A 23,089-nucleotide genomic window follows, 5' to 3' on the forward strand; every position below is an offset into this window, starting at 1 on the left:
ACCATAAATATGAAAGTCACATATGAGTGAAGTGTCCATGTGACGACTGCTGGAACCTGCAGAGCTGAATCCTGACATCGCAGCTTCTGAATTCTCACAACCCATGCACGGCACACTTTTAGGATTCTCCCTGGCCGGAGGACGGTCATGTCAGCACAAGCATGTGATTTGTATTCTTCTGACCACATTCCGACTAGACGTGCCCCCCCTATAGGGCTTAGTATTTATACTCCATATTTATACTCCATCCTCCCACCCTGTGTGTGTGGCTCCCCCATCCTCCCACCCTGTGTGCGTGGCTCCCCCATCCTCCCACCTTGCGTTCGTGGCTCCCCCATCCTCCCCTGCGTGCGTGGCTCCCCCATCCTCCCCTGCGTGCGTGGCTCCCCCATCCTTCTCCCCTGCGTTCATGGCTCCCCCATCCTTCTCCCCTGCGTGCATGGCTCCCCATCCTTCTCCCCTGCGTTCATTCCCCCCCATTCTTCTCCCCTGCGTTCATGGCTCCCCATCCTTCTCCCCTGCGTTCTTGGCTCCCCATCCTTCTCCCCTGCATTCATGGCTCCCCCATCCTTCTCCCCTGCGTTCATGGCTCCCCCATCCTTCTCCACTGCGTTCATGGCTCCCCCATCCTTCTCCCCTGCGTTCATGGCTCCCCCATCCTTCTCCCCTGCGTTCATGGCTCCCCCATCCTTCTCCCCTGCGTTCATGGCTCCCCCATCCTTCTCCCCTGCGTTCATGGCTCCCCCATTCTTCTCCCCTGCGTTCATGGCTCCCCATCCTTCTCCCCTGCGTTCATGGCTCCCCCATCCTTCTCCCCTGCGTTCATGGCTCCCCCATCCTTCTCCCCTGCGTTCATGGCTCCCCCATTCTTCTCCCCTGCATTCATGGCTCCCCATCCTTCTCCCCTGCGTTCATGGCTCCCCATCCTTCTCCCCTGCGTTCATGGCTCCCCATCCTTCTCCCCTGCGTTCATGGCTCCCCATCCTTCTCCCCTGTGTTCATGGCTCCCCCATCCCTCTCCCCTGCGTGCGTGGCTCCCCCATACTTTTTCCCTGTCATACTCACCTCTCAACGGGCGGCGCAGAACTTCCCGGCATCTCTGCAGCGTTTTCCTTCCTGTCTTCAGCGGTCACATGGTAGCGCTCATTAAGGTGATTAATATGCGCATATTCATGACCTTAATGACGGTACCATGTGACCGCTGAAGACAGGACGCACTGCCGGCGCTGAGACGAGACAGAGACACAGTTGCAGCCACCGCTGGAGGAAGCTGAGTATTACGTCTTCAGGGAGGGGGGCAGGAGGGAGGAAGGGGGGCGGGGAGGGAGGAGGAGGGGGGGCGGGCACTTGACCCCGGAGTTTAAAAAAAAACAAAAAAAAAACCTAGCAGCGCAAATCCAGTTACAGAATCTGCCGCCCCCTCTCTTCTGCCGCCTGAAGCAAAGAGATCAAGTCGCCTCATGGTAGCGGCGTCCCTGACTGCACCAGCAGAATAGTGAGTGCAGCTCTGGAGTATAATACAGGATGTAACTCAGGATCAGTACAGGATAAGTAATGTATGTGCACAGTGACTGCACCAGCAGAATAGTGAGTGCAGCTCTGGAGTATAATACAGGATGTAACTCAGGATCAGTACAGGATAAGTAATGTATGTGCACAGTGACTGCACCAGCAGAATAGTGAATGCAGCTCTGGAGTATAATACAGGATTTAACTCCGGATCAGTACAGGATAAGTAATGTAATGTATGTACACAGTGACTGCACCAGCAGAATAGTGAGTGCAGCTCTGGAGTATAAAACAGGAGGTAACTCAGGATCAGTACAGGATAAGTAATGTAATGTATGTACACAGTGACTGCACCAGCAGAATAGTGAGTGCAGCTCTGGAGTATAATACAGGATGTAACTCAGGATCAGTACAGGATAAGTAATGTAATGTATGTACACAGTGACTGCACCAGCAGAATAGTGAGTGCAGCTCTGGAGTATAATACAGGATGTAACTCAGGATCTGTACAGGATAATTAATGTAATGTATGCAGGGGCGTAGCTAGAGCTTTTGCCGCCCGGGGCTGTTCCCGAGTTTGGCGCCCCCCCCCCCCCCCCCAGAACGTATGCGATTTTCACACTTAGTCATGTACCGACGAGCTCCTCTCCCTTAAGCTCCCAATGTTCAGTGAAAAACTGAGAGAAGCAGAAGAGAAGCTCGTTGTTACAGGACCATGAGTATGAAAATCGCATATGAGTGACGTGTCCATGTGTCGACGACTGAAACCTGCAGAGCTGAATCCTGACATCGCAGCTTCTGAATTCTCACAACTAATGCATTGCACACTTTTAGGATTCTCCCTGGCCGGTGGACAGTCATGTCAGCACAAGCATGCGATTTGTATACTTCCGACCACATTCCGACTAGACATGCCTGGCCTCGCTCAGTTCATTTTCATAGAGTGAGGCCACACATGTCTAGTCAGCACGTGACCGCATGTATGTAAATCGCCAGCACCAGAGAATCCTGACAGTGTGCAGGGTGCACTGTGAGAAGTCAGAAGTCTGCAGTCACAAAGAATGAATGCAGACTCCTCACAAACCTGGACATCCCCTTTAATGCTCCTAACATAAATAAAAACATGAGAGTTAGTCAGTATCACAAATAACATTTACATCCAGGTACCTTATAGATGACGTCGCCTCTGGAGCCGTTCTTCTTTTCTTCATCTTGTCCAGATCCCATGATGAGTTTTCTCATCCACAGCCGTCTCTGCAGACTTCCATCTTCTCCATTCTTTTGCAGAAAGTCTCCACGATGCCCTTAAAGATACAAGTGTCATTATAATGCTCCTGAATAAAAAATTTCCCCGCACTATATTGTCTGCATAAAATATGACCCCCACACTGTCTGTCTTATGGTACTTGCTCTTCACACTGACCTCCCCTTTCTATACCGGACCCCTCTTCACACTGACCTCTCACACTGTGTCCCCCCTATAGGGCCCAGTATTTATACTGTACTCTCTCATCACACTCCCCCTCCTTTGTATACTGTCCCCTCCTGGCTGTGCCCTTACACTGTCCCCCATGCTACGCATGCGCACATCCCAACACCCTCACTCCCCGTACTCTGTCCACATACGTTTTTCACATCGCTACTCATACTGTGTCCGCATACATTCCCCTGTTTGACCCCAAGCTGTCTGCACCCATCCCCCATACTGTTTCCTCATATATGCCCCCCATCTCCCCCTTTGCTCTTCATTTTGTGTCCTCAGATCTCCCCCACACATTAAATCCCCCCATCCCCATGACAAATCTCCCCCCACACACAATACCCCATCTCCACTCACATTAAATCTCCCCCCACAATAAACCCCCCCATCCCCACTCATATTAAATATCCCCAATCCAATAATATATCCCACTATCCCCACTCACATGAAATCCCCCCCCATCCCCACTCACATTAAATCCCCCCCACAATATTTTCCCCCATCCCCACTCACAGTAAATCCCCCCCTGCACCTTCGGTGTCTTCAGCTCCAGCCTCCACTCACAGTAAATCCCCCCCACAATATTTTCCCCCTTCCCCACACAGTAAATTTCCCCCCTGCACCTTCGGTGTCTTCAGCTCCACTGGAGCACTTACCACCGCTCTGCATCTCCTGCTCTGCCGCGCAGGTGAGTGACGTCAGCAGCGTGATCACATGACCTGATCACGCTGCTGGCATCGCTCTGACCCGGCAGTCAGAGTTTCAATTGTACTCGCATCACAGATACGAGTACAATTGAACACTGGGAGCCGGCGCGCCGCAGCTTCTCTGTGCCGGCTGTCAGCTTGACAGTCGGCACAGAGAACAGCTGACTCCCAGCGCGGGGGGTGACAGAATGCAGCCGCCGGGGGAGACACTGCGGACCGCCGCTTTAGGCGGCCCGACTGCGCCCCCCTGCCGGCTGCTCCCCCCCTAGATACGCCACTGACTCACCCCCGCATTGTGCCGCCCCCCCGCATTGTGCCGCCCGGGGCGGCCCGCCCCCCCCGCACCCCCCTTCCTACGCCACTGAATGTATGTACACAGTGACTGCACCAGCAGAATAGTGAGTGCAGCTCTGGAGTATAATACAGGATGTAACTCAGGATCTGTACAGGATCAGTAATGTAATGTATGTACACAGTGACTGCACCAGGGGTGAATAGGTTTTTTTTTGGTAGCACATGGGTCTTGTTTCTTCCCTTCATACCTAATGAAGTTCTATAATCCCAGTCCTGTGCGGTTATTGCTCACTTATCTTGGCATTTCCACTTACTGTGGGATCAGGACATCGTGTACCTTTATGTAAGAATATACAATGAATTCTGTTTTCATGTCGGGGTATTAACAATGTAGAATAGGCAGAGGTTATTTACTTCAGTTCAGAACTGAGCAACCATTGATGGAAAACAGAACTCGTATTGTCCGAAAGCTTTTGAAGACGTCAATGCGAGACACATGAGAGGAGATGAGCAGCCTGACCATCGATATTACGAATGAGCAGAGGCTGACCTTCCTCGACTACAAAATCCTATTAAAAAGGTAGCAATAGCTGCCACTATATGACTCAATCATTCCTGAAAGTCCAGGATTAGAAAAACATGACTTCCATTTTCCATACATAACACCACCCTTGTCTGCAGGTAGTTGTTTAGGCCAACCATGTTTCTCTAGTCCTGGATAACCCTATTAAGTCATGCGTTAGTGTAAAGTCGTATACTTTACCCAAGGTGATAAAGGTCCCACTGTTCATGAGAAAGAGGTGGTGGATCTGGAAACCGCAAATGCTTCTGTATCTGCCTAAGGGTATGTTCACCTGTGGAGGTTTTTTTTGCTGCCAAAAGTTTTACTCTTTGCAGCAAATCGCTATGTTTTAATATTTTGCTGCATTTTTCTGGCAGTAGATATGTGAATATTCAGACTGTAGACGTGTGATTTGTCTAATCTACATGTTAGTAAAGTTTGTTTTACTCACAAAAAAAATTCAAAAGCTCAGCACAAATTAACTGGATTTTTGCTGCGTTTCTCATTACTTTCTATGCTTAAAAAAAACTCAGAATTGACATGTTGCAAATTTCGAAAACCTGGCAGTTCTCAAATCCAGTCATAAAAAGCTGAAATCTTACTGCTTTTGCTAGTGCTGTAAAATGCAGCTTTTTTTCCCTCTGAAAATAAAATGCACCAAAAAAAAAGTTGCAACAATGCTGCATGTGTACATACTCTTAGAGCATGAGCATCCTCTGTTCATCTATCTATTTCCCTCGTGTTTAAGGAAAGCACAGGACTTTCCAGTCTTGTGATCCGTTGTGTCACCAGGGCTGAGATTCTCCACTGGAATTTTTTTAGTAAATAAGATTGTGTTCTGTATTGATTTTATGCAATATTTCTAGTGTTCCTCACATTGTGTCTCACCACCCATGCTATACATGTTGTACGCTGAGCAGATGGCATGCTGAGCCAAAATACAGTGTGCAAATTAATCATGTTGTTCCTATTGGCTGCATATAGTCTCAAAGAAGTAGAGAATGCGAAAAAATAAGATTTCTAAAAGAGGGTGTCTTGTTTTCATGCAAAATTATGCGAAGGCTGTGAAGTAACAAAGAAAAACCTTCTTTGCTTTTTCCGCACCAGTCTTAAAGAGAACTTCAGTGCTAAGGCTCCATCTACAACACGTGCCCACTGCAACCAATGTCCTGAACTGTGAGGCTAAGCTAAATGGCAGGAGATGTTTAAGGGCAGCGATTGGCTCCAATGGTCATGGTTTGTAGATGGGACATCATTTCTGCAGTTCTGCATTCCTGTAGACAGTAAACCGTTTGCAGCAATGGTGAATGGGCGCTGCAGCCTACAGGGTTTTATCAGGTAATGAATGCTTATTTTATTTCCATCATTTGCCCCAATTTCATATGAAAATGGACTACCCCTTTAACAGGTTTTGTATGATGGACAACTATTATTTTTGCTCTTTTACTGGATTGACCTGAAGTTTATACATCGCCTGTGACTTACGTGCTGCCGCACAAAGCACAGCCTACTGGCTCAACTGTGCCTTATTGACCTCTGTAGACCTCAGTCTTCTACTTCTACCCGATGTCCTCTGACTATACTTTTTTAATGTCTATAGTCAAGAGGGCGGATAGAAGCTATATTATTCAATTTGTAGCCACAGAACATCGAGAAAGTAGAGAAATTTATTTATTTTTGCTGGAGATTCTTCCCTTTTCAGGAGTTATGCCATGGTGTACATTTATCAACAAGACAGGTGATATTTGTGTAATTGCTGTGTTCGCCCACTTGTCTTCATTTTCAGGGGGTCTCCTTTGTTCCTTCTTACTGCACGACTGCATTGAGGACATTTTCGTGTGAACTGGGAGCTGTGCATGCCCACCGTCTCTCCATTTATTGACTGCATGGCCAACAGAAATGTTCACTGGGGTTGTCCAGTAAAAGCAAGTTATCATGTATCCATGCATTTAGCTGATAACTTACTCGGTGGGGTTTGATCGCTGGGACCTGCACCGATTGGCAGAACAGGGACTTTTTATCACCCACGGTACACTTTACCCCCACTATAAAATGGAACAACCATTCTAATGCATGATCTCTACTCCATTAATTCTGTATGGGCTGCCAAAAAAAGTCAAGTGCAGCGCTCAGCAGGGCCATAGGGAATGAATGCAGCATCGGTCGAGCACGTGCACTTGTAAACCAATTCAATCTGTGATAAACCATATCCCAGACAAATGAAAAGAGAGCTATGATATAGTAAAAGCTTTACAAATGTATTGAGAAATATAAAAGTTATTTTGTTTTTAATTACATAGAACAAGGAATACCTCTGGGAGACATCACACATCTGAATGTATTGATATTACTTCCTAAATCAGACTAAGCATAAATCTATGTATGTATGAATAATAGTACTTCGCAATTGCATAACGTTTTTCTACCTATACAATAAAGATCTTCCCCTATTTCCATTAAACGCCACCACTAGTTAGTATATTACCCTATATAGTATACTAGATGGTGGTCTGATTCTAACGCATCGGGTATTCTAGAATATGCATGTCCACGTAGTATATTGCCCAGTCACGTAGTATATTGCCCAGTCACGTAGTATATTGCCCAGCCACGTAGTATATTGCCCAGTCATGTAGTATATTGCCCAGCCACGTAGTATATTGCGCAGCCCACGTAGTCTATTGACCAGTCACGTAGTATATTGCCCAGCCACGTAGTATATGGCACAGCGACGGAGTATACAGCACAGAGCCACGTAGTATATAGACTTAAAATAACAAATAAACATATACTCACGTTCCGAAGGCCCGTTGAAGTCCTGGCCCTGTGTGCGGTGCACGCGGCAGCTTCCGGTCCTAGGGTTGGTATGAGCGCAGGACCTGTGATGACGTTGCGGTCACATGACCGTGACGTCATGGCAGGTCCTTCTCGCATACCATCCTTGGCACCGGAACCTGCCGCTTGCATGGAGCGGTTACCGGAGCGTCGCGAGGAGCGGGAAAGGCGGCGGAAGGTGAGTATATAATGATTTTTTATTTTTAACATTAGATCTTTTTACTATTCATGCTGCATAGGCAGCATCGATAGTAAAAACTTGGTCACACAGGGTTAATAGCGGCAGTAATGGAGTGAGTTACCCGCGGCATAACGCGGTCCGTTACCGCTGGCATTAACCCTGTGTGAGCGGTGACTGGAGGGGAGTATGGAGCGGGCACTGACTGCGGGCAGTATGGAGCGGGCAGCGGGCACTGACTGCCGGGGAGCAGGAAGGGACTAATCAGACTGTGGCCGTCGCTGATTGGTCGCGGCAGCCATGACAGGCAGCTGGCGAGACCAATCAGCGACTTGGATTCAATGACAGACATCCGTGACAGACAGAAGGACAGACAGACGGAAGTGACCCTTAGACAATTATATAGTAGATACATGCATGGAAAGTTTTACCTGAGTATATAAGGTTAGTTATCTCCGTGGGGCTGTTTCAGAAGGCCAGGTATGGTTGTGTCCTGGTGCCCCGATGGCATGTCGCCTCGTTTGCTTCTTCCTGGGGGTGTGACACTGTTGCTCCATTCTAAAAGCGCTCCGTTCTGCTGATGAGTGCAGGTCCCGGCGATCAGACCCCCCCCCCCGATCAATAAGTTGTCACCTTTACTGTGTACTGGTGACAACTTGTTTTCACTGTACAGCCCCTTTTGAAAGGGAATCTGTCAGCAGGTTTTTGCTCTTTCATGTGAGAGTAGCATAGTGTTGGGACAAAGCACTTGATTCCTGGGATGTCATTTGCTCATCAGCTTGCTGTAGTTTCAACTCACTCACTCAGCTTTCAATCACGGGTGTGGGCGAGGTTACACAGTGCTCGGTGTTCATAGCACTGCTATCGGGCTGGCTGGCAATTTTCAGCCTGGGGGGCAATCACAAGGCAGTGGCCCTCGAGTTGCGGTGGCCCTCCTTTTTCCTGCTTATATCTGGCCACTGCATTAAAGTAGCAGAGATAACAGGCTTTAAAAACAGGCTGGTACACAGATATGGGAACTGAACAGAGCTTGCTGCATAGATATGGGAGCAGAATCGAGCTTACTCCAGAGATATGGGAACAGAACGGAGCTTACTACAGAGATATGTGAGAAGAACAGAGCTTGCTACAGAGATATGGGAGCAGAACAGAGCTTATTATAGAGATATGGGAGCAGAACCGAACTTACTAGATTCAGAGATATGGGAGCCGAACCGAGCTTACTGCAAAGATATGTGAGCAGAACCGAGCTAACAGCAAGGATATGGGAGCAGAACCAAGCTTACTGCAGAGATATGGGAGCAGAACGGGGCTTACTACAGAGATATGGCAGCAGAAATGAGCTTACCACAGAGATAAGGGAGCAGAACCAAGGTTACTACAGAGATAGGGGAACAGAACCAAGCTTACTACAGAGATATGGGAGCAGAAATGAGCTTACTACAGAGATAAGGAAGCAGAAACGAGCTTACTACAGAGATATGGGAACAGAACCGAGCTTACTACAGAGATATGGACGCAGAACCGAGCATACTGCAAAGATATGGGAGCAGAACCAAGCTTACTACAGAGATATGGGAGCAGAACCGAGCTTACTACAGAGATATGGGAGCAGAACCGAGCTTACTACAGAGATATGGGAGCAGAACCGAGCTTACTACAGAGATATGGGAGCAGAACCGAGCTTACTGCAGAGATATGGGAGCAGAACCAAGCTTACTACAGAGATATGGGAGCAGAACCGAGCTTAGTGCAGAGAAATGAGAGCAGAACCGAGCTTACTGCAGAGATATGGGAGCAGAACCGAGCTTACTACAGAGATATGGGAGCAGAACCGAGCTTACTACAGAGATATGAGAGCAGAACCGAGCTTACTACAGAGATATGGGAGCAGAACCGAGCTTACTACAGAGATATGGGAGCAGAACCGAGCTTACTACAGAGATATGGGAGCAGAACCGAGCTTACTACAGAGATAAGGGAACAGAACCGAGCTTAATAAGTCTACTACATGGAACCAAGTCTGCTGCATAGAAACTGGAGCAGAACTGAGATTACGACATACATTCAGTACCATAATCTAGATTACTACATTGATAGAGTACCAGAAACAAGCTTACTGCTTAGATATGGTGCCATAACGGAGCTTATTTACAAACATACACACAACAATACAGCTACACAGTGCCTAGTACTATCACCACTACACAGAGAATACATAATATTATAATATCACCATTACCTCTACATGAAACTACATTCTATACAAAGACCAATGATGCCACCATACACTCCCTGACAGAAGTTATGTCGCTTATCCATGTTATGTAAATAAAAGCTTATAACCTGAAGTTAAATTTATCCATTGGTTGTATAAGTTATTCTTTTGAAAGCTGGAACCCTCCAAAATGTGATTTAGGTTAAGAAAATAAATTGTTATCAAAGCAGAAATATTAATCAGTTAATGGACACAGAATGGTCAGATTTTGTCAAGACAAAATTTTTGTTGCCCACAGACAAATAACTTAAAATACAAATATATGTTGCATAACATTGGTGAATGAAGTTGTGGTGCTCATCTAGATTCTTTGGTTTTGTCTTACAAGCTTCCTCTTTCATCCTTCCCCAAACATGCTCAATGATGTTCATGTCTGGTGACTGGGCTGGCCAGTCCTTGAGCACCTTGATCTTTTTTGCCTGGAGGAACTTTGTTGTAGAGATGGATGTATGAGATGGAGCACCATTCTGCTGCAGAATTTGACCTCTTTTATGATTTGGAATATAAGAGGTAGCTAATACTTCTTGATATTTTAGGCTATTGATATTGCCTTCCACCTTGCAAATGTTTCGCACACCCCCATACTGAATGTAACCCCCAGACCATGATCTTTCAACCACCAAATTTAACTGTCTTCTGGGTGTATTTTAGATCCATACTGGCTCCAGTAAGTCTCCTGCAGTGTTTGTGGCAGCTGTGGTGTAATTCTACTGAAGAGAAATCCATCTTCTGCCACTTTTCCAGTGTCCATCTATTTAGCAGGCTGTGGGAGTTTGCAAATGCCACACGGTTTTTTATTTGCCTTTTGTTTAGTGCTGGCTTCTGGGCACTGATTCGACCATGGAGGCCATTTTGAGACAGAAACCTACAAACTGTTCTAGTTGACACAGGTAAAGGTTTAGGTGTGCACTCAGCCTTAATATGGCGAGGTGCTGGTGTAACGGACCAATGGCCCAGAATAACAGTAAAAGTTAAATTCACTGCACTCTCTCTAGGTTTCTTATGCAATGTCTGGTATAAATTTATTATACATAAACTGGGAGCGTAACAGAATATTACAGCATCTGTGATTTTTTATATACAACTTTTCGGCTCAACCAGAGCCTTTGTCACGTAATCGCTTGTTCCAGCTAAGATAGTGATATACAGAGAAGGCGGAAAGTCCCAGCGGTGCAATATAAGCTCTATTGTAATCTAAATGTCCGCCTATGGAAGATCATGTCCAGTAGTGTGGACCTGCAGTGTCTGTTATGACAAGCGGCGCTCCCGCGCCTTGCTAACGATCGGCGTGTCACGTGCGGTGAATTTAACTTTTACTAGTTGACACAGGGACTTGAGGTGACCAGACCTGTTGGAGCTCTGCTGCTGTGGAAGAGGGGCTTGCTTTGGATTTTCTAACCAACAAACATTCCTCCTGAGCAGTTGTCTTGCGGGGTCTGCCGGACATGGGCTAGTCAAACACATCTCCAGTCTCTTCAAATCTTTTTTTAAATTCTTTGTACTTGACGCTGAGACACATTAAAGGTGCCCGCCACCTCTGCAGTGGATCTGGTCTTCAGCCTCTTGATAATCCAGGCTTTGGTCGCAGGGTGGATTTTTGGCATGTTGTCAAGAGCTCAAGTTGCAGTTCAAATGAAGGTCTGGGGTGCTGGGTTTCTTTTTATACACACACACTAAATAACCGATCATTTACTGAGCACAGGTGAGGATGTAAACTACGATTCGGTGCATTATATGACCAGGCGACAAAACTTTTGTCTTGCTAAAATCTGACCATTCTGTGTCCATTAACTGATCAATATTTCTGCATTAATGTCAATTTATTTTCTTAACCTAAACCACATTTTGAAAGGTTTCAGCTTTCAAAAGAATAATTTATACAACCAATGGATGAATTTAACATCAGGTTATAAGCTTTTATTTACAAAACATGGATAAGCGACATTACTTCTGTCAGGGAGTGTACAACTTTTACTACTAGTATACTACAATACTGATCATTAATTTTAAAAAAGCACAACACTAAGTGCCATTGTATACAGGAACTCTGTATTTACGGTCAGTGTAAAGATACTACAGTGATCACTGGTGACATTATACACAGGAGATCTGTATAAGGTGTCAGTGTACAGGTAATACAGTGATCACCAGTGACATTATACACAGGAGCTTTGTATATAGTATACAGTGTATTGTGTCAGTGTACAGGTAATACACTGACTCACTAGTGATGTCTCTAGCTGAAGTCCTTCATCTTTGCTTTTCATTTTCATCCAGCACAGACTGCCATCACTTCTTCCAGCCAGGACTCGTCTCTGCATAAAATAACACAGTTACCTAGAGCACGGCTTCCAGACCACATTCCCCACTTTTTCCCTTTCTTCTACACCATGTTCCAAATTATTATGCAAATTATATTTTTCTCGGATTTTCCTAAATGGTTGGTGCAAATGACAGTCAGTCTAATAAAAGTCATCACCCGTTAGAGTATACATCGAGTTTTATTAGAGAAACCTCCCAATGATAACAGTATAACCTCCAAAATGAATAAAAACTCAAAATGCACTGTTCCAAATTATTAGGCACAGTAGAATTTCTAAACATTTGATCTGTTTTAAAGTACTGAAAATGCTCATTTGTGGAATTTGCAGCATTAGGAGGTCACATTCACTGAACAAAAAAGCTATTTAACTCCAAAACATCCTAACAGGCCAAGTCACATGTTACCATAGGAACCCTTCTTTGTTATCACCTTCATAATTCTCGCCTCCATTGAACTTGTGAGTATTTGGAGAGTTTCTGCTTGTATTTCTTTGCATGAAGTCAGAATCGCCTCCCAGAGCTGCTGTTTTGATGTGAACTGCCTCCCACCCTCATAGATATTTTGCTTGATGATACTCCAAAGGTTCTGTATAGGGTTGAGGTCAGGGGAAGATGGTGGCCACACCATGAGATTATCTCCTTTTATGCCCATAGCAGCCAATGACTCAGAGATATTCTTTGCAGCATGAGATGGTGCATTGACATGCATGAAGATGATTTTGCTCCTGAAGGCACAATTCTGATTTTTATACCATGGAAGAAAGTTGTCAGTCAGAAACTCTATTCACTTTGCCGAGGTAGTTTTCACACCTTCAGGAACCTTAAAGGGCACTTCCAGCTGTTTCCCCATGATTCCAGCCCAAAACATTACTCCTCCATCTCCTTGCTGACGTTGCAGCCTTGTTGGGACATGGTGGCCATCCACCAACCATCCACTACTCCATCCATCTGGACCACCCAGGGTTGCTCGACACTCATCAGTAAACAAGACTGTTTGGAAATCAGTCTTCATGTGTGTCTGGGCCCACTGCAACCGTTTCTGCTTGTGAACACTGTTTAGGGGTGGCCGAATAGTAGGTTTATGCACCACAGCAAGCCTTTGAAGGATCCTACACCTTGAGGTTTGAGGGACTCCAGAGGCACCAGCAGCTTCAAATAACTGTTTGCTGCTTTGTAATGGTATTTTGGCAGCTGCTCTCTTTATCCAATGAATTTGGCAGAAACCTTCCTCATTATGCCTTTGTCTGCATGAACTCTGTCTGTGCTCTGTTTCAGTCACAAATCTCTTCACAGTATGATGATCACTCTTAAGTTTTCGTGAAATATCTAATGTTTTCATACTTTGACCAAGGCATTGCACTATTTAATGCTTTTCAGCAGCAGAGAGATCCTTTTTATTTCCCATATTGCTTGAAACCTGTGGTCTGCTTTATAATGTGGAACATCATTTTTAAGTAGTTTTTCTTTAATTAGAATCACCTGGAAAACTAATGATCACATGTGTTTAAGATTGATTTCAGTGATCCATTGAGCCCTGAGACACAATACCATCCACGAGTTTATTTGAAAAACAAAACAATTAAATCTTTATGACACTTAAATCCAATTTGCATAATAATTTGGAACATGGTGTACACTAGACATCTGAATACAGAGGTGCACCCACAAACAATATATAATTGGTTATTATGCAACCTCATAGATTGTAAGCTTGCGAGCAGGGCCCTCATTCCTTTTGGTATCTGTTGATCTATGTGTTTATTGTTATGCTTAATGTCCATTGTCTGTACAAGTCCCCTCTAAAATGTAAAGTGTTGGCACTATAGAAATAAAATTATCATAATTATTATTATTAACCGACAATTCCAAATATAAATTATAATCCACCACTGTGCACCCACTAACTATAAATAGCCACTTTCCCCATTTAATATATAAATTAATTAGCACCTGTACCCTTTCCCCCAATTCATTACCAGTCACTTCATCCTCAACGCCCCCCAATATGTACCTACCACTCCAACCCTAACCCCGATTCATTATAGTTACATGCCCCTCCCACCCCAATTCATTGTCATGTCTTTCTCTCACCCTCTATTCATTATCAACTGCTGTACCCCACATTCAATACATCATTTACTCCCCCACCCTTAAAATTCATAATTTGTTCTTCCCCTAGATCATCATTTGCTCTCTCCACCCCCTCTTCAATTGATCATTTGCTCTCCCCACCCCCACCTTCAATTAAATTGCTGTCCCCTGTCCCTCACACTGAATTTATCATTTTGCAGTCCCCCCACTTTAATTTGAAGTCCCCTTACTTCATTCATTGCAGTCCCCTATCACCCCCTCACTTCATCTGCAGTGCCCCTTCATCATTTGCAGCCCCCTATCCCCCTTCCATTTCATTATGAGCAGTCCCACATCAGACACACTTCATCATGTGCAGTCCTGCAGTCCCCTTCTCCTACGTTATCATGTGCAGTTCCCTTACCCCCCCACTTCATCATGTGCAGTCCCCTTACCCCCCACTTCATCATGTGCAGTCACCCTTACCCCCCACTTCATGTGCAGTCAATCTTACACTCCACTTTATCATGTGCAGTCCCCATTACCCACCACTTCATGTGCAGATCACCTTACCCCCCACTTCATCATGTGCAGTCCCCTTTAACCCCCAATTCATTATGTGCAATCCCCCTTACCCCCCACTTCATGTGCAGCCCCACTCCCCCTTCATCATGCGCAATCCCCCTTACCCCCACATCATCATGCGCTGCCCCATTCCATCATGTACAGCCCCACTCTCCCCACTTCATCATGTGCAGTCTCCTTTATCCACTAAACTATCATGTGCAGCCCCACTCCCCCTTCATCGTGTGCAGCCCCACTCCATCATGTGCAGCCCCACTCAACCTTCATCATGTGCAGCCCCACTTACCCCCTCTCTCCATCATGTGCAGTCTCCTTTAACCCCCAAATTCCATCATGTGTAGCCTCCTTACACCCCCCACTTCATAACTTGCAGTTACACACCATAAAATTTATTTTATAAAGAAAACAAAAAAGTTCTTCATACTTACCTCACCAGTCGCTCCCCTGCAGTGCCTCTCTGCTTCTAGCATCCGGGTCATGTCGGCCTGTGCGTGAGGACGCCATCGCGCATGCCCAACACCTAACCTGGAAGTATAGAGAACATGAAGGGAGCAGTAGCTGCGCAGCCGTCAAGGTGACAGCCAAGCATAGCTCCTGGCCCCAGTGCAGACGTGTGTGCTAACTGTGATGCGGCTGTGTCTGCTGCCAACCGCGTCACAGTACAGCAGACATGGCTGCGCACAATTTGATGTGTGGCTGTAGCCACCACCAGGCAGCCAGCCCTGAACAGCTGCTGGGGGAGCAGCCCAGGGGGCATTTGCCTCTTTGCCACCTGGGCCAGTCAGCCCCTGACTGCTATATAAACAGATGAGAAATCAGGGATTTTGTAAAAAATGCACCAACCAGTAAGTGATATATCATTGGAATTGTGGTCTCTGCCCCTACTGTCATGGTTTGGACAGGGTTAATGCCCTGTCCTCTCAGGGTTAATTGTTGTGGCCTCCTTTTGGATCTGGGAGGGATATTTATACCCGTGCTGGACTAGGATTCTCTGTCAGTTATACTTTCGTTTTGTCTGTGTGCCTGACCCTCTGGTGTGCTTGTGCATACTGTGTTACTTGTTTGCTCTCTGTGCTTGATCTGGTATGTTAGATCCACTTGGCTTTCTGACCTTCGGCTTCCACCTGACTATCCTTCTCTCTCACCCTCCAGTACCTCGCTTGTCCCCTGGTTATTGACCTCGGCACGTTTGATTACTCTCCAGTGCTGTTCGCCTCCTTTGCACCCTGACGCCTGGCTCCACCCCTGGCCACTCCCTCTGTTACATGGTTCAGGTCCTGCTTGCTACCCGGTGAGTTCTCCGCCGTTCTGCTGTGGGCTCCCTTACTGCAGCGAGTAGCATCCCGGCAGTAGGGACGATTTCAACTGCCTCTATGATAAAGTGCTTTGATGCATACATAATCAGTGTCAGCAAATCTGCAATAAAATCACCGAAGGTAATATTGCAAATGTATCAGCACAATTTTTCCATTCTCTCCAATGATTGCATTAAGAAGAATGGTTCTCACATTGAAGTTCTGCCAATTTTCAAATCTGTGTGCATCATGTTGAAAAATGAATTGCTCCTCTCAATCTTTCTTACTTTCTCATACCTCAAATATATTTTAGAGAATTGTATAATGTCCCCATACCTGCAGTTGAGGGGTTACCAGATACTGAATTGAGTAGAGCCACAGTTTGGTAACATTGTAAAGGGCACATTCTAAATCACCCCTTTTATAAATAATCCACATTTCTGAGAGTATAAAAATGAAATAAAAATAAAAATGCATGGAATCCATAATAGTAAAGTGCTGATTAATGTCAGACGTTTTCCCTTTCACTAGGCTATAGGATTCAGCGCATACAGCCGGAGCTGTGAAGGTAGCAGTGTGGGCTAATGGCTGATTTTCTATGCTGTAAATCAAGTTACTCGGCTGTGATGAATATTTTGCCCAGCAAGAGATATAAGTGTATTGTGGAAACCTGCCGCCGCATAAATATCATCTTGTAAAAGCAAAAAAAAAAAGTTCTTTCTGAATGCTCTGCATACTACGGACAACAGCAGTGGGAGTCTGTTTTATGTTGTACAAAATTTTGCTTTCAACCTCCTGCTGAAATAATGTAACTTTCCCTCATAATAATCACAAATGTCGAAATGTGGGCTTGAAGTGGAGCCAAATCACGCGAATTGTATGTGCAGATGAGAAGCAAGATTTGAAGGGGTTTTTACTTTTTACGGTAAAATGGTCAACAACTTTGAAGAAATTAATAGTACAAGTGAATATACAGTGAGGAGCAAAAGGGTAACGATGTTTTGAACTTTTGACTTTCAGGCTTTATATCTCACCATCCACTTCTGCTTCGAACGTGAGGCTACCATCATTTTATAGACAATCATCTTGGATATCTCATAGATAAATTTGACTTGCAACTATTTAGCATATCATAGTTATGCAGATTCTTGTCATGTACTGTAACTGCTTTGTTATTGTATTGCTCCTAAAAATCTAAATTTTATTTTTTTAATTTTGTTAGTATTTTATAAATCTAAAAGTGCTTCCTAATACAAATCATTGGTGCAATACTAAAAGGAAGACAGTTAATCAATTAGTATAAAGTATACTGTGCATCCATAGAACCTGCATTGTACCAAAATATAGGTGCTGTGTTAGTATACAAACAGTGCCAAAGACATAACCATATCGACCACTCTTACCCATGATTACCCCTGTGCGACACCTAGCCTGCAGCCCCAACGCGTGTTTCGCGTGAGCTTCCTTGGGGGGCTCCGTGTTTATAGTTTTATATTCCATGTATTTGGAGTGTGTAGTTGTTATATTCTATAAATAGTATATAGTCAGCAGTGGGGACCACAGGAATCTGTGCTAGGACCGATTCTTTTTAATCTATTAATGACCTTGTGGATGGGATTGAGAGTAAAGTGTCAGCCTTTGTTAACAACACCAAACTATGTAGGATATTAAAATCTGTATTTGACATTACAATATTACAAAACAATCTGAATAAGATGACCGAATGTGCAAACACTTGGCAAATGTAAAGGAATGGGTCTAGGACGGAGTAATCCTATTGCTTCATATACATTAAATTGGACAATACTCAGGACCACAGAACAGGAGAACGACTTGGGTATTCTGGTTACAAGTAAGCTGAGCAGCAGTACTCCATGTCAAGCAGCAGCCACAAAAGCAAACAAGATTTTAGGATGTATAAAAAGGGAGATAAAATCTCATGATCCCAGCATATTGTTACCCCTTTATAAATCACTGGTGAGGCCACATCTAGAATATGGGATCCAGTTTTGGGCTCCACATGTTAAAATGGATTTTCAGAAGTTAGATTCAGATCAAAGATGGGCAACTAGAAGGGATGGAAGGCCTCTCATATGAGGAGAGGTTGGAAAAGTTGGGCTTGTTTAGCTTAGAAAAAAGACGCCTCAGAGAGGATCTCATTTACATGTATAAATATATGTGTTGTCAGTACAAAGGACTGGCACGTGATTTATTCCTTCCAAGGACCAGGGGGCACTCATTTACGGGTGGAAGAAAGGAGATTCCGGCAGCTAAATAGGAAAGGGTTCTTTACAGTTAGAGCAGTCAGACTGTGGAATGCCGACCACAAGAGGTAGTAATGGCAGACACTATGACAGATTTAAGAAAAGGGCCGGACGATTCCCTCAATACACATAACATTGCGGGTTATAGCTAGACGAGTGATGAAATGTACAATTGGTGGAGAAAGGTTAAGCTTGATGAACCGTGGTCTTTTTTCAACCTATGTAACGTTATGTTGTCTGTTCTGATAATATTATTCCAAGAGAAATACTACATGCTGCGTTTTTTCATCTGGCTCAGTCAGAACAACTGATGCTCCTGATGTTGGGAACAATCCCCCCAAAACTCTGATAATACCATTTCTGTCATCAGCTAGGAAGGGGTGGTGGTTAGAGTAGAGCAAAGCGATTCTTAGAACCCTTTGAACGTTATACCATCTGTGAGCATCCTGGGCCATGAGGTCATGCCACCAGGTGCCCGGGCCACACGGTCTGTGTGCAGTAATGAAGAGAAGTCATTAAATATCCTTCCAATAAAATTCCGTAATGACTATATTAATTATTTCACACAGATTAAGTAAGACCTAAAAACAAAAATGTGACGCGTTTCTGCTCGCTTATGCTCCTTCTTTCTAGCATGGTTTATATAAATGGCAGCAGCTATTCTTTGACCAGAATTGCCTTCTCTTTGGTCTTATCCCTGTATTTTCTGTCTCACAGGTTATGCTGGCTGCTTCCTACTGGTCCCTCCTGGCCCCTGCAATAGAGATGTCCAGCCAGTATGGGAGCTTTGCTTTCCTTCCAGCTGCTGTTGGCTTTTCTTTCGGTGCCGGCTTTGTATATTTTGCCGATAAGCTTCTGCCGGCTCTGGTGAGTACCACTTATCACTGAAAGGGTTTTCTTCTCACATGTTACCTTAATCTTAACCTTTGTATGATGCAGAGTACACAATGCTGTAAATAGTAGAAGCCGGCCGTTTGCTTAAGGGTCGTCACTATTCTTGTAATCCAAAATACCGTCACCCCAATGGATCCTTTTAACATCACTGCGGTCAATCAGTGAAAATTTGGATGTGACCATGTTTATTGGCTGAGAAGGGAGAATATGATCCCTTTAACTTAAGTTTTTCATGGAATGTAATAATAATGCAGCGCTTCAGTGTAGGACGTGATTATATTCGCAATCCGTCATCTGTATACGTATTGATGCTTATTACTATTGCTATTATTAATGGTGACAACATCAAATTTTGCTACAGATAAAGAATGCTTTGTTTAACGAGATGACAGGTTATTTTTACCATCTTTTCCCATCCCGCTGTGTATTATTAAAGCATCTTCTAAATTGTTTCCTGCCTGGCACCAAGCTGCAGCACTCAAGATAACTCGCTGGCAACCATTTTAGCAATAGCAAGCCATGCAGAAATGAATACCTACAGGTCTTAAGACAGCACAATGCCAGGCAGGTGCTCAAGAGAGGGCATGGCTGCTGTTACAATTATTATGTGCTATTAATGGGGTGATGGAGCAATTAATCACACCCGCGTCACACAAAAGGTCAAACTCCAGGCTGCCTCATAGACCATTATCTTGTCGTTACCAGGCAGTGAGGGCTGGTAATTATGGACTGCGACCCTCATGCATGCTGTTGACACTTGATGAGGGCAGAATGGGCACGTGAAACGGTAAAGGGGTCGCAACAAGGTATGTTGCTCTGTAACCAGGGTAGAGAGGTAGCAGGGTCTTTATCCAAGAATGGCCTGCACTAATGCTGAATGACAAGTTCTAAGACCCTGAAGCATCGATTAACACTTCACATTGCTGCGAGCTCTGTGTTCACAGATGTGCTCAGCAGACTCTTCCTGTGTATATCCAGTGTCTGCTACATAAACCTGTGATGCTGCTGGATGAATCCAGATTACCCTATTCTCCTTGTATTTTGAAATATCAACCATTAACCTCCCCCCTCTGTCCTTCTTACTGTCCTGTACCTGTCTGAAAGACAACTGTTAGCAGCAGGATCATCTCCCATCGCCCCTCTGTCTTCTTCCTGAGGCTATGTGCACACTTTGCGGATTTTGCTGCTGATCCGCAGCAGTTTCCCATGAGTTTACAGTACAATGTAAACCTATGGGAAACAAAAAACGCTGTGCACATGCTGCGGAAAAAACCACGCGGATTACATTCCGCAGCATGTCACTTCTTTTCTGCGGATTTTCACCTGCTCCAATAGGAAACTGCAGATGAAAATCCGCAGAAGAAACCGCAGTAAAAACCGCGATAAATCCGCAGTAAAAACCGCAACAGGTTTTCACTGCGGATTTTGGAATTCCGCTGCGGAAAATTCCGCAGTGGAATCCGCAAAGTGTGCACATAGCCTTACTGTCCCAGTGTCTGGCTGTAAGACAGTTGCTTGCAGCAGGAACCTTTCACAGTTCTCCTCCTTCTGTCCTATGTCTGCCTTTAAGATGTCTAGTTGCAGCAGGATCCTCTCCCCTCTCTCCTCCTCCTTACAGTCCTTTGCCTGGCTGTAAGATAACTGGTTGCAGCATGATCCTCCCCTCTCTCCTCCTCCTTACTGACTGTATGGCTGTAGGACAACTGGCTGCAGGAGGATCTTTCCCCTTTTTCCTACTCCTTACTGTTGTATGACTAGCTGTATGACAACTTCTTGCAGCAGGATCCTCCCCATTTTCGTCTCCTTACTGTCTTATTAATAATCACATAATAAAACACTGACAATTTTAAAAACAGAAAATTACCTCCAATGTGAGGAACACAAATAATACGGACTATCAAATAAAACACTCGTTTTTAATCATAAGCAATAAACACACTACAATTTAAGCTTTTAGCAAAAGGCAACGCACCAATTCTTTGCCAGGAAATCTAATTAAAGTGCCATAGTGCTGGGTTGTTTAACAACAAAATATCCAATGCTATGTAACCATATGCAATCAGTAGGTAAATATCCCATATACATAAAGGCACCAATTAGCCAAAGCTCCTGTCTGTATATTGAAAATAGCTTACATAGTGTATGATGTCCGTGAACTCGTTCCTACACACCGACGCACGTTTCGTCCACACTTCCTCAGGGGGCGTGTCGGGGTAGAGGGACGCCGGACTTATATATATATATATATATATATATATATATATATATATATATATATATATATATATATATATATATATATATATATATATATATATATATATATATATACCATCCACCAATTAACCGCTGTGGAGCAATCACGTGTTTGCTGCCATGAAGATATGCGGCGCACTGTCTACTTCCGCCGCGTACCGGAAGTGACTCATCACCGGAACGTGGACCGCAAACACCCAGGCGCTCAGATACGAGCGCAGTGCGTGTCAGCAAAGTCACTATCGCCGGAAATGAGTGAAGTCCATATGCGGTCGGACTGGAACAGTGCGCACCCTTCAGGCTGCAACTGGGATAAATACCCAAGCGATTGCCAATACCAACAGATATTCAGCTGCCATACCGTATAATACCTTACTGTACCGTAATTCTTTCTGTCTTATGCCTGGCTGTAAGACAACTAGTTGCAGTAGGATCCTGCCCCTCTCTTTTCCTCCCTACTGTTGTATTCATGGCTGTATGACAACTGGTTGCTGCAGGATCCTCCCATGTTTCTCTTCCTTAGTGTCCATTATCTGGCTGTAAGATGTGTTATTGCTGCAGGATCCTCTCTGCTCCTCCTTACTGTTGTATTCCTTGCTGTAAGATAACTAGTTGCAGCAGGATCCTCCCCCTCTCGCCTCCTTCTTACTTTCTTACAACTTACTGCTGTATGACAACTGGTTGCCGCAGGATCCTCCTATGTCTCTCTTCCTTACTGTCCTATATCTGGCTGCAAGATGTCTGGTTGCTGCAGGATTCTCTCCCCTATCTCTTCCTTAATTCTGTTGTGTACCTGGCTGTATGACAAATGTTTGAAACAGCAACCTCCCCCTCTCTCCTACTCCTTACTGCCCTGTGCATGGCTATAAGACTACTTGTTGCAGCAGGATCCTCCCCCTCTCTCCTACTCCTTACTGTCTTATGCTTGGATGGAAGACATCTGGTGTGTCCCACACTTGATTAAAGGGAGTCTGTCTGCACAGAATGTTCAAATCAAGTACAGGCGCTCGATACACAGTGACGTGGCCAAATATTTAAGTGCACTTTCCCACCACCTTGTTGTTCCAACTATATCTGCCCTTTTCTAGCTCTATGAAGCCAGGACTCTCAATCAAAGAACAGTGGCTGGGGTGTAGATGAAAAAGAAAACAAGCAGATGGGAAGGTGCACATAAATGTTTGGCCACGCCTAGGATGCACCGAGTGCCTGTATTTGCACTGAACAGTCATTCTGTGGTGACAAAGTCCCTTTAAGGCCGGGGACACACAGGTGTATATTCTCTTATGCGAGAGAATAGGGCCGATTATGCTAATGACACTCGGCTCAAACCTGGTCAAAGTTTGATCCGAGTGTCATGTCAGTGTGATCTCATTCTCTCGCATGAAAGAATCGCTGCTCAGGTACGGAGAAGATGGAGAAATTAATTTCTCCCAACTTCTCCATTGTCCTTGTGCACGTACATTGGACAGCAGTTGGATGATATCCAAGTGCAGTTCGATGTTTCACACACATCCATAGACTAAAAACTAAAACATCAGATAGCAGTCGGTCGTGCAGTAT

At 44.8% G+C, this 23,089-nt stretch overlaps 1 protein-coding gene across 6 annotated transcripts in view; it reads left to right on the forward strand.

Moving 5' to 3' along the window:
- Positions 1-23,089, forward strand: part of SLC39A11 (solute carrier family 39 member 11) — a 618,770-nt gene that overhangs the window by 157,744 nt on the left and 437,937 nt on the right. For all 6 annotated transcript variants that reach the window (XM_077253431.1, XM_077253433.1, XM_077253434.1 and 3 more), the window contains one exon: positions 19,097-19,246. In XM_077253431.1, coding sequence (XP_077109546.1) covers positions 19,097-19,246 — 150 coding nt within the window. The remainder of the gene's footprint in view (positions 1-19,096; positions 19,247-23,089) is intronic.

Source organism: Ranitomeya variabilis, chromosome 4, assembly GCF_051348905.1.
Source record: "Ranitomeya variabilis isolate aRanVar5 chromosome 4, aRanVar5.hap1, whole genome shotgun sequence".
Lineage (NCBI taxonomy): Eukaryota > Metazoa > Chordata > Amphibia > Anura > Dendrobatidae > Ranitomeya > Ranitomeya variabilis.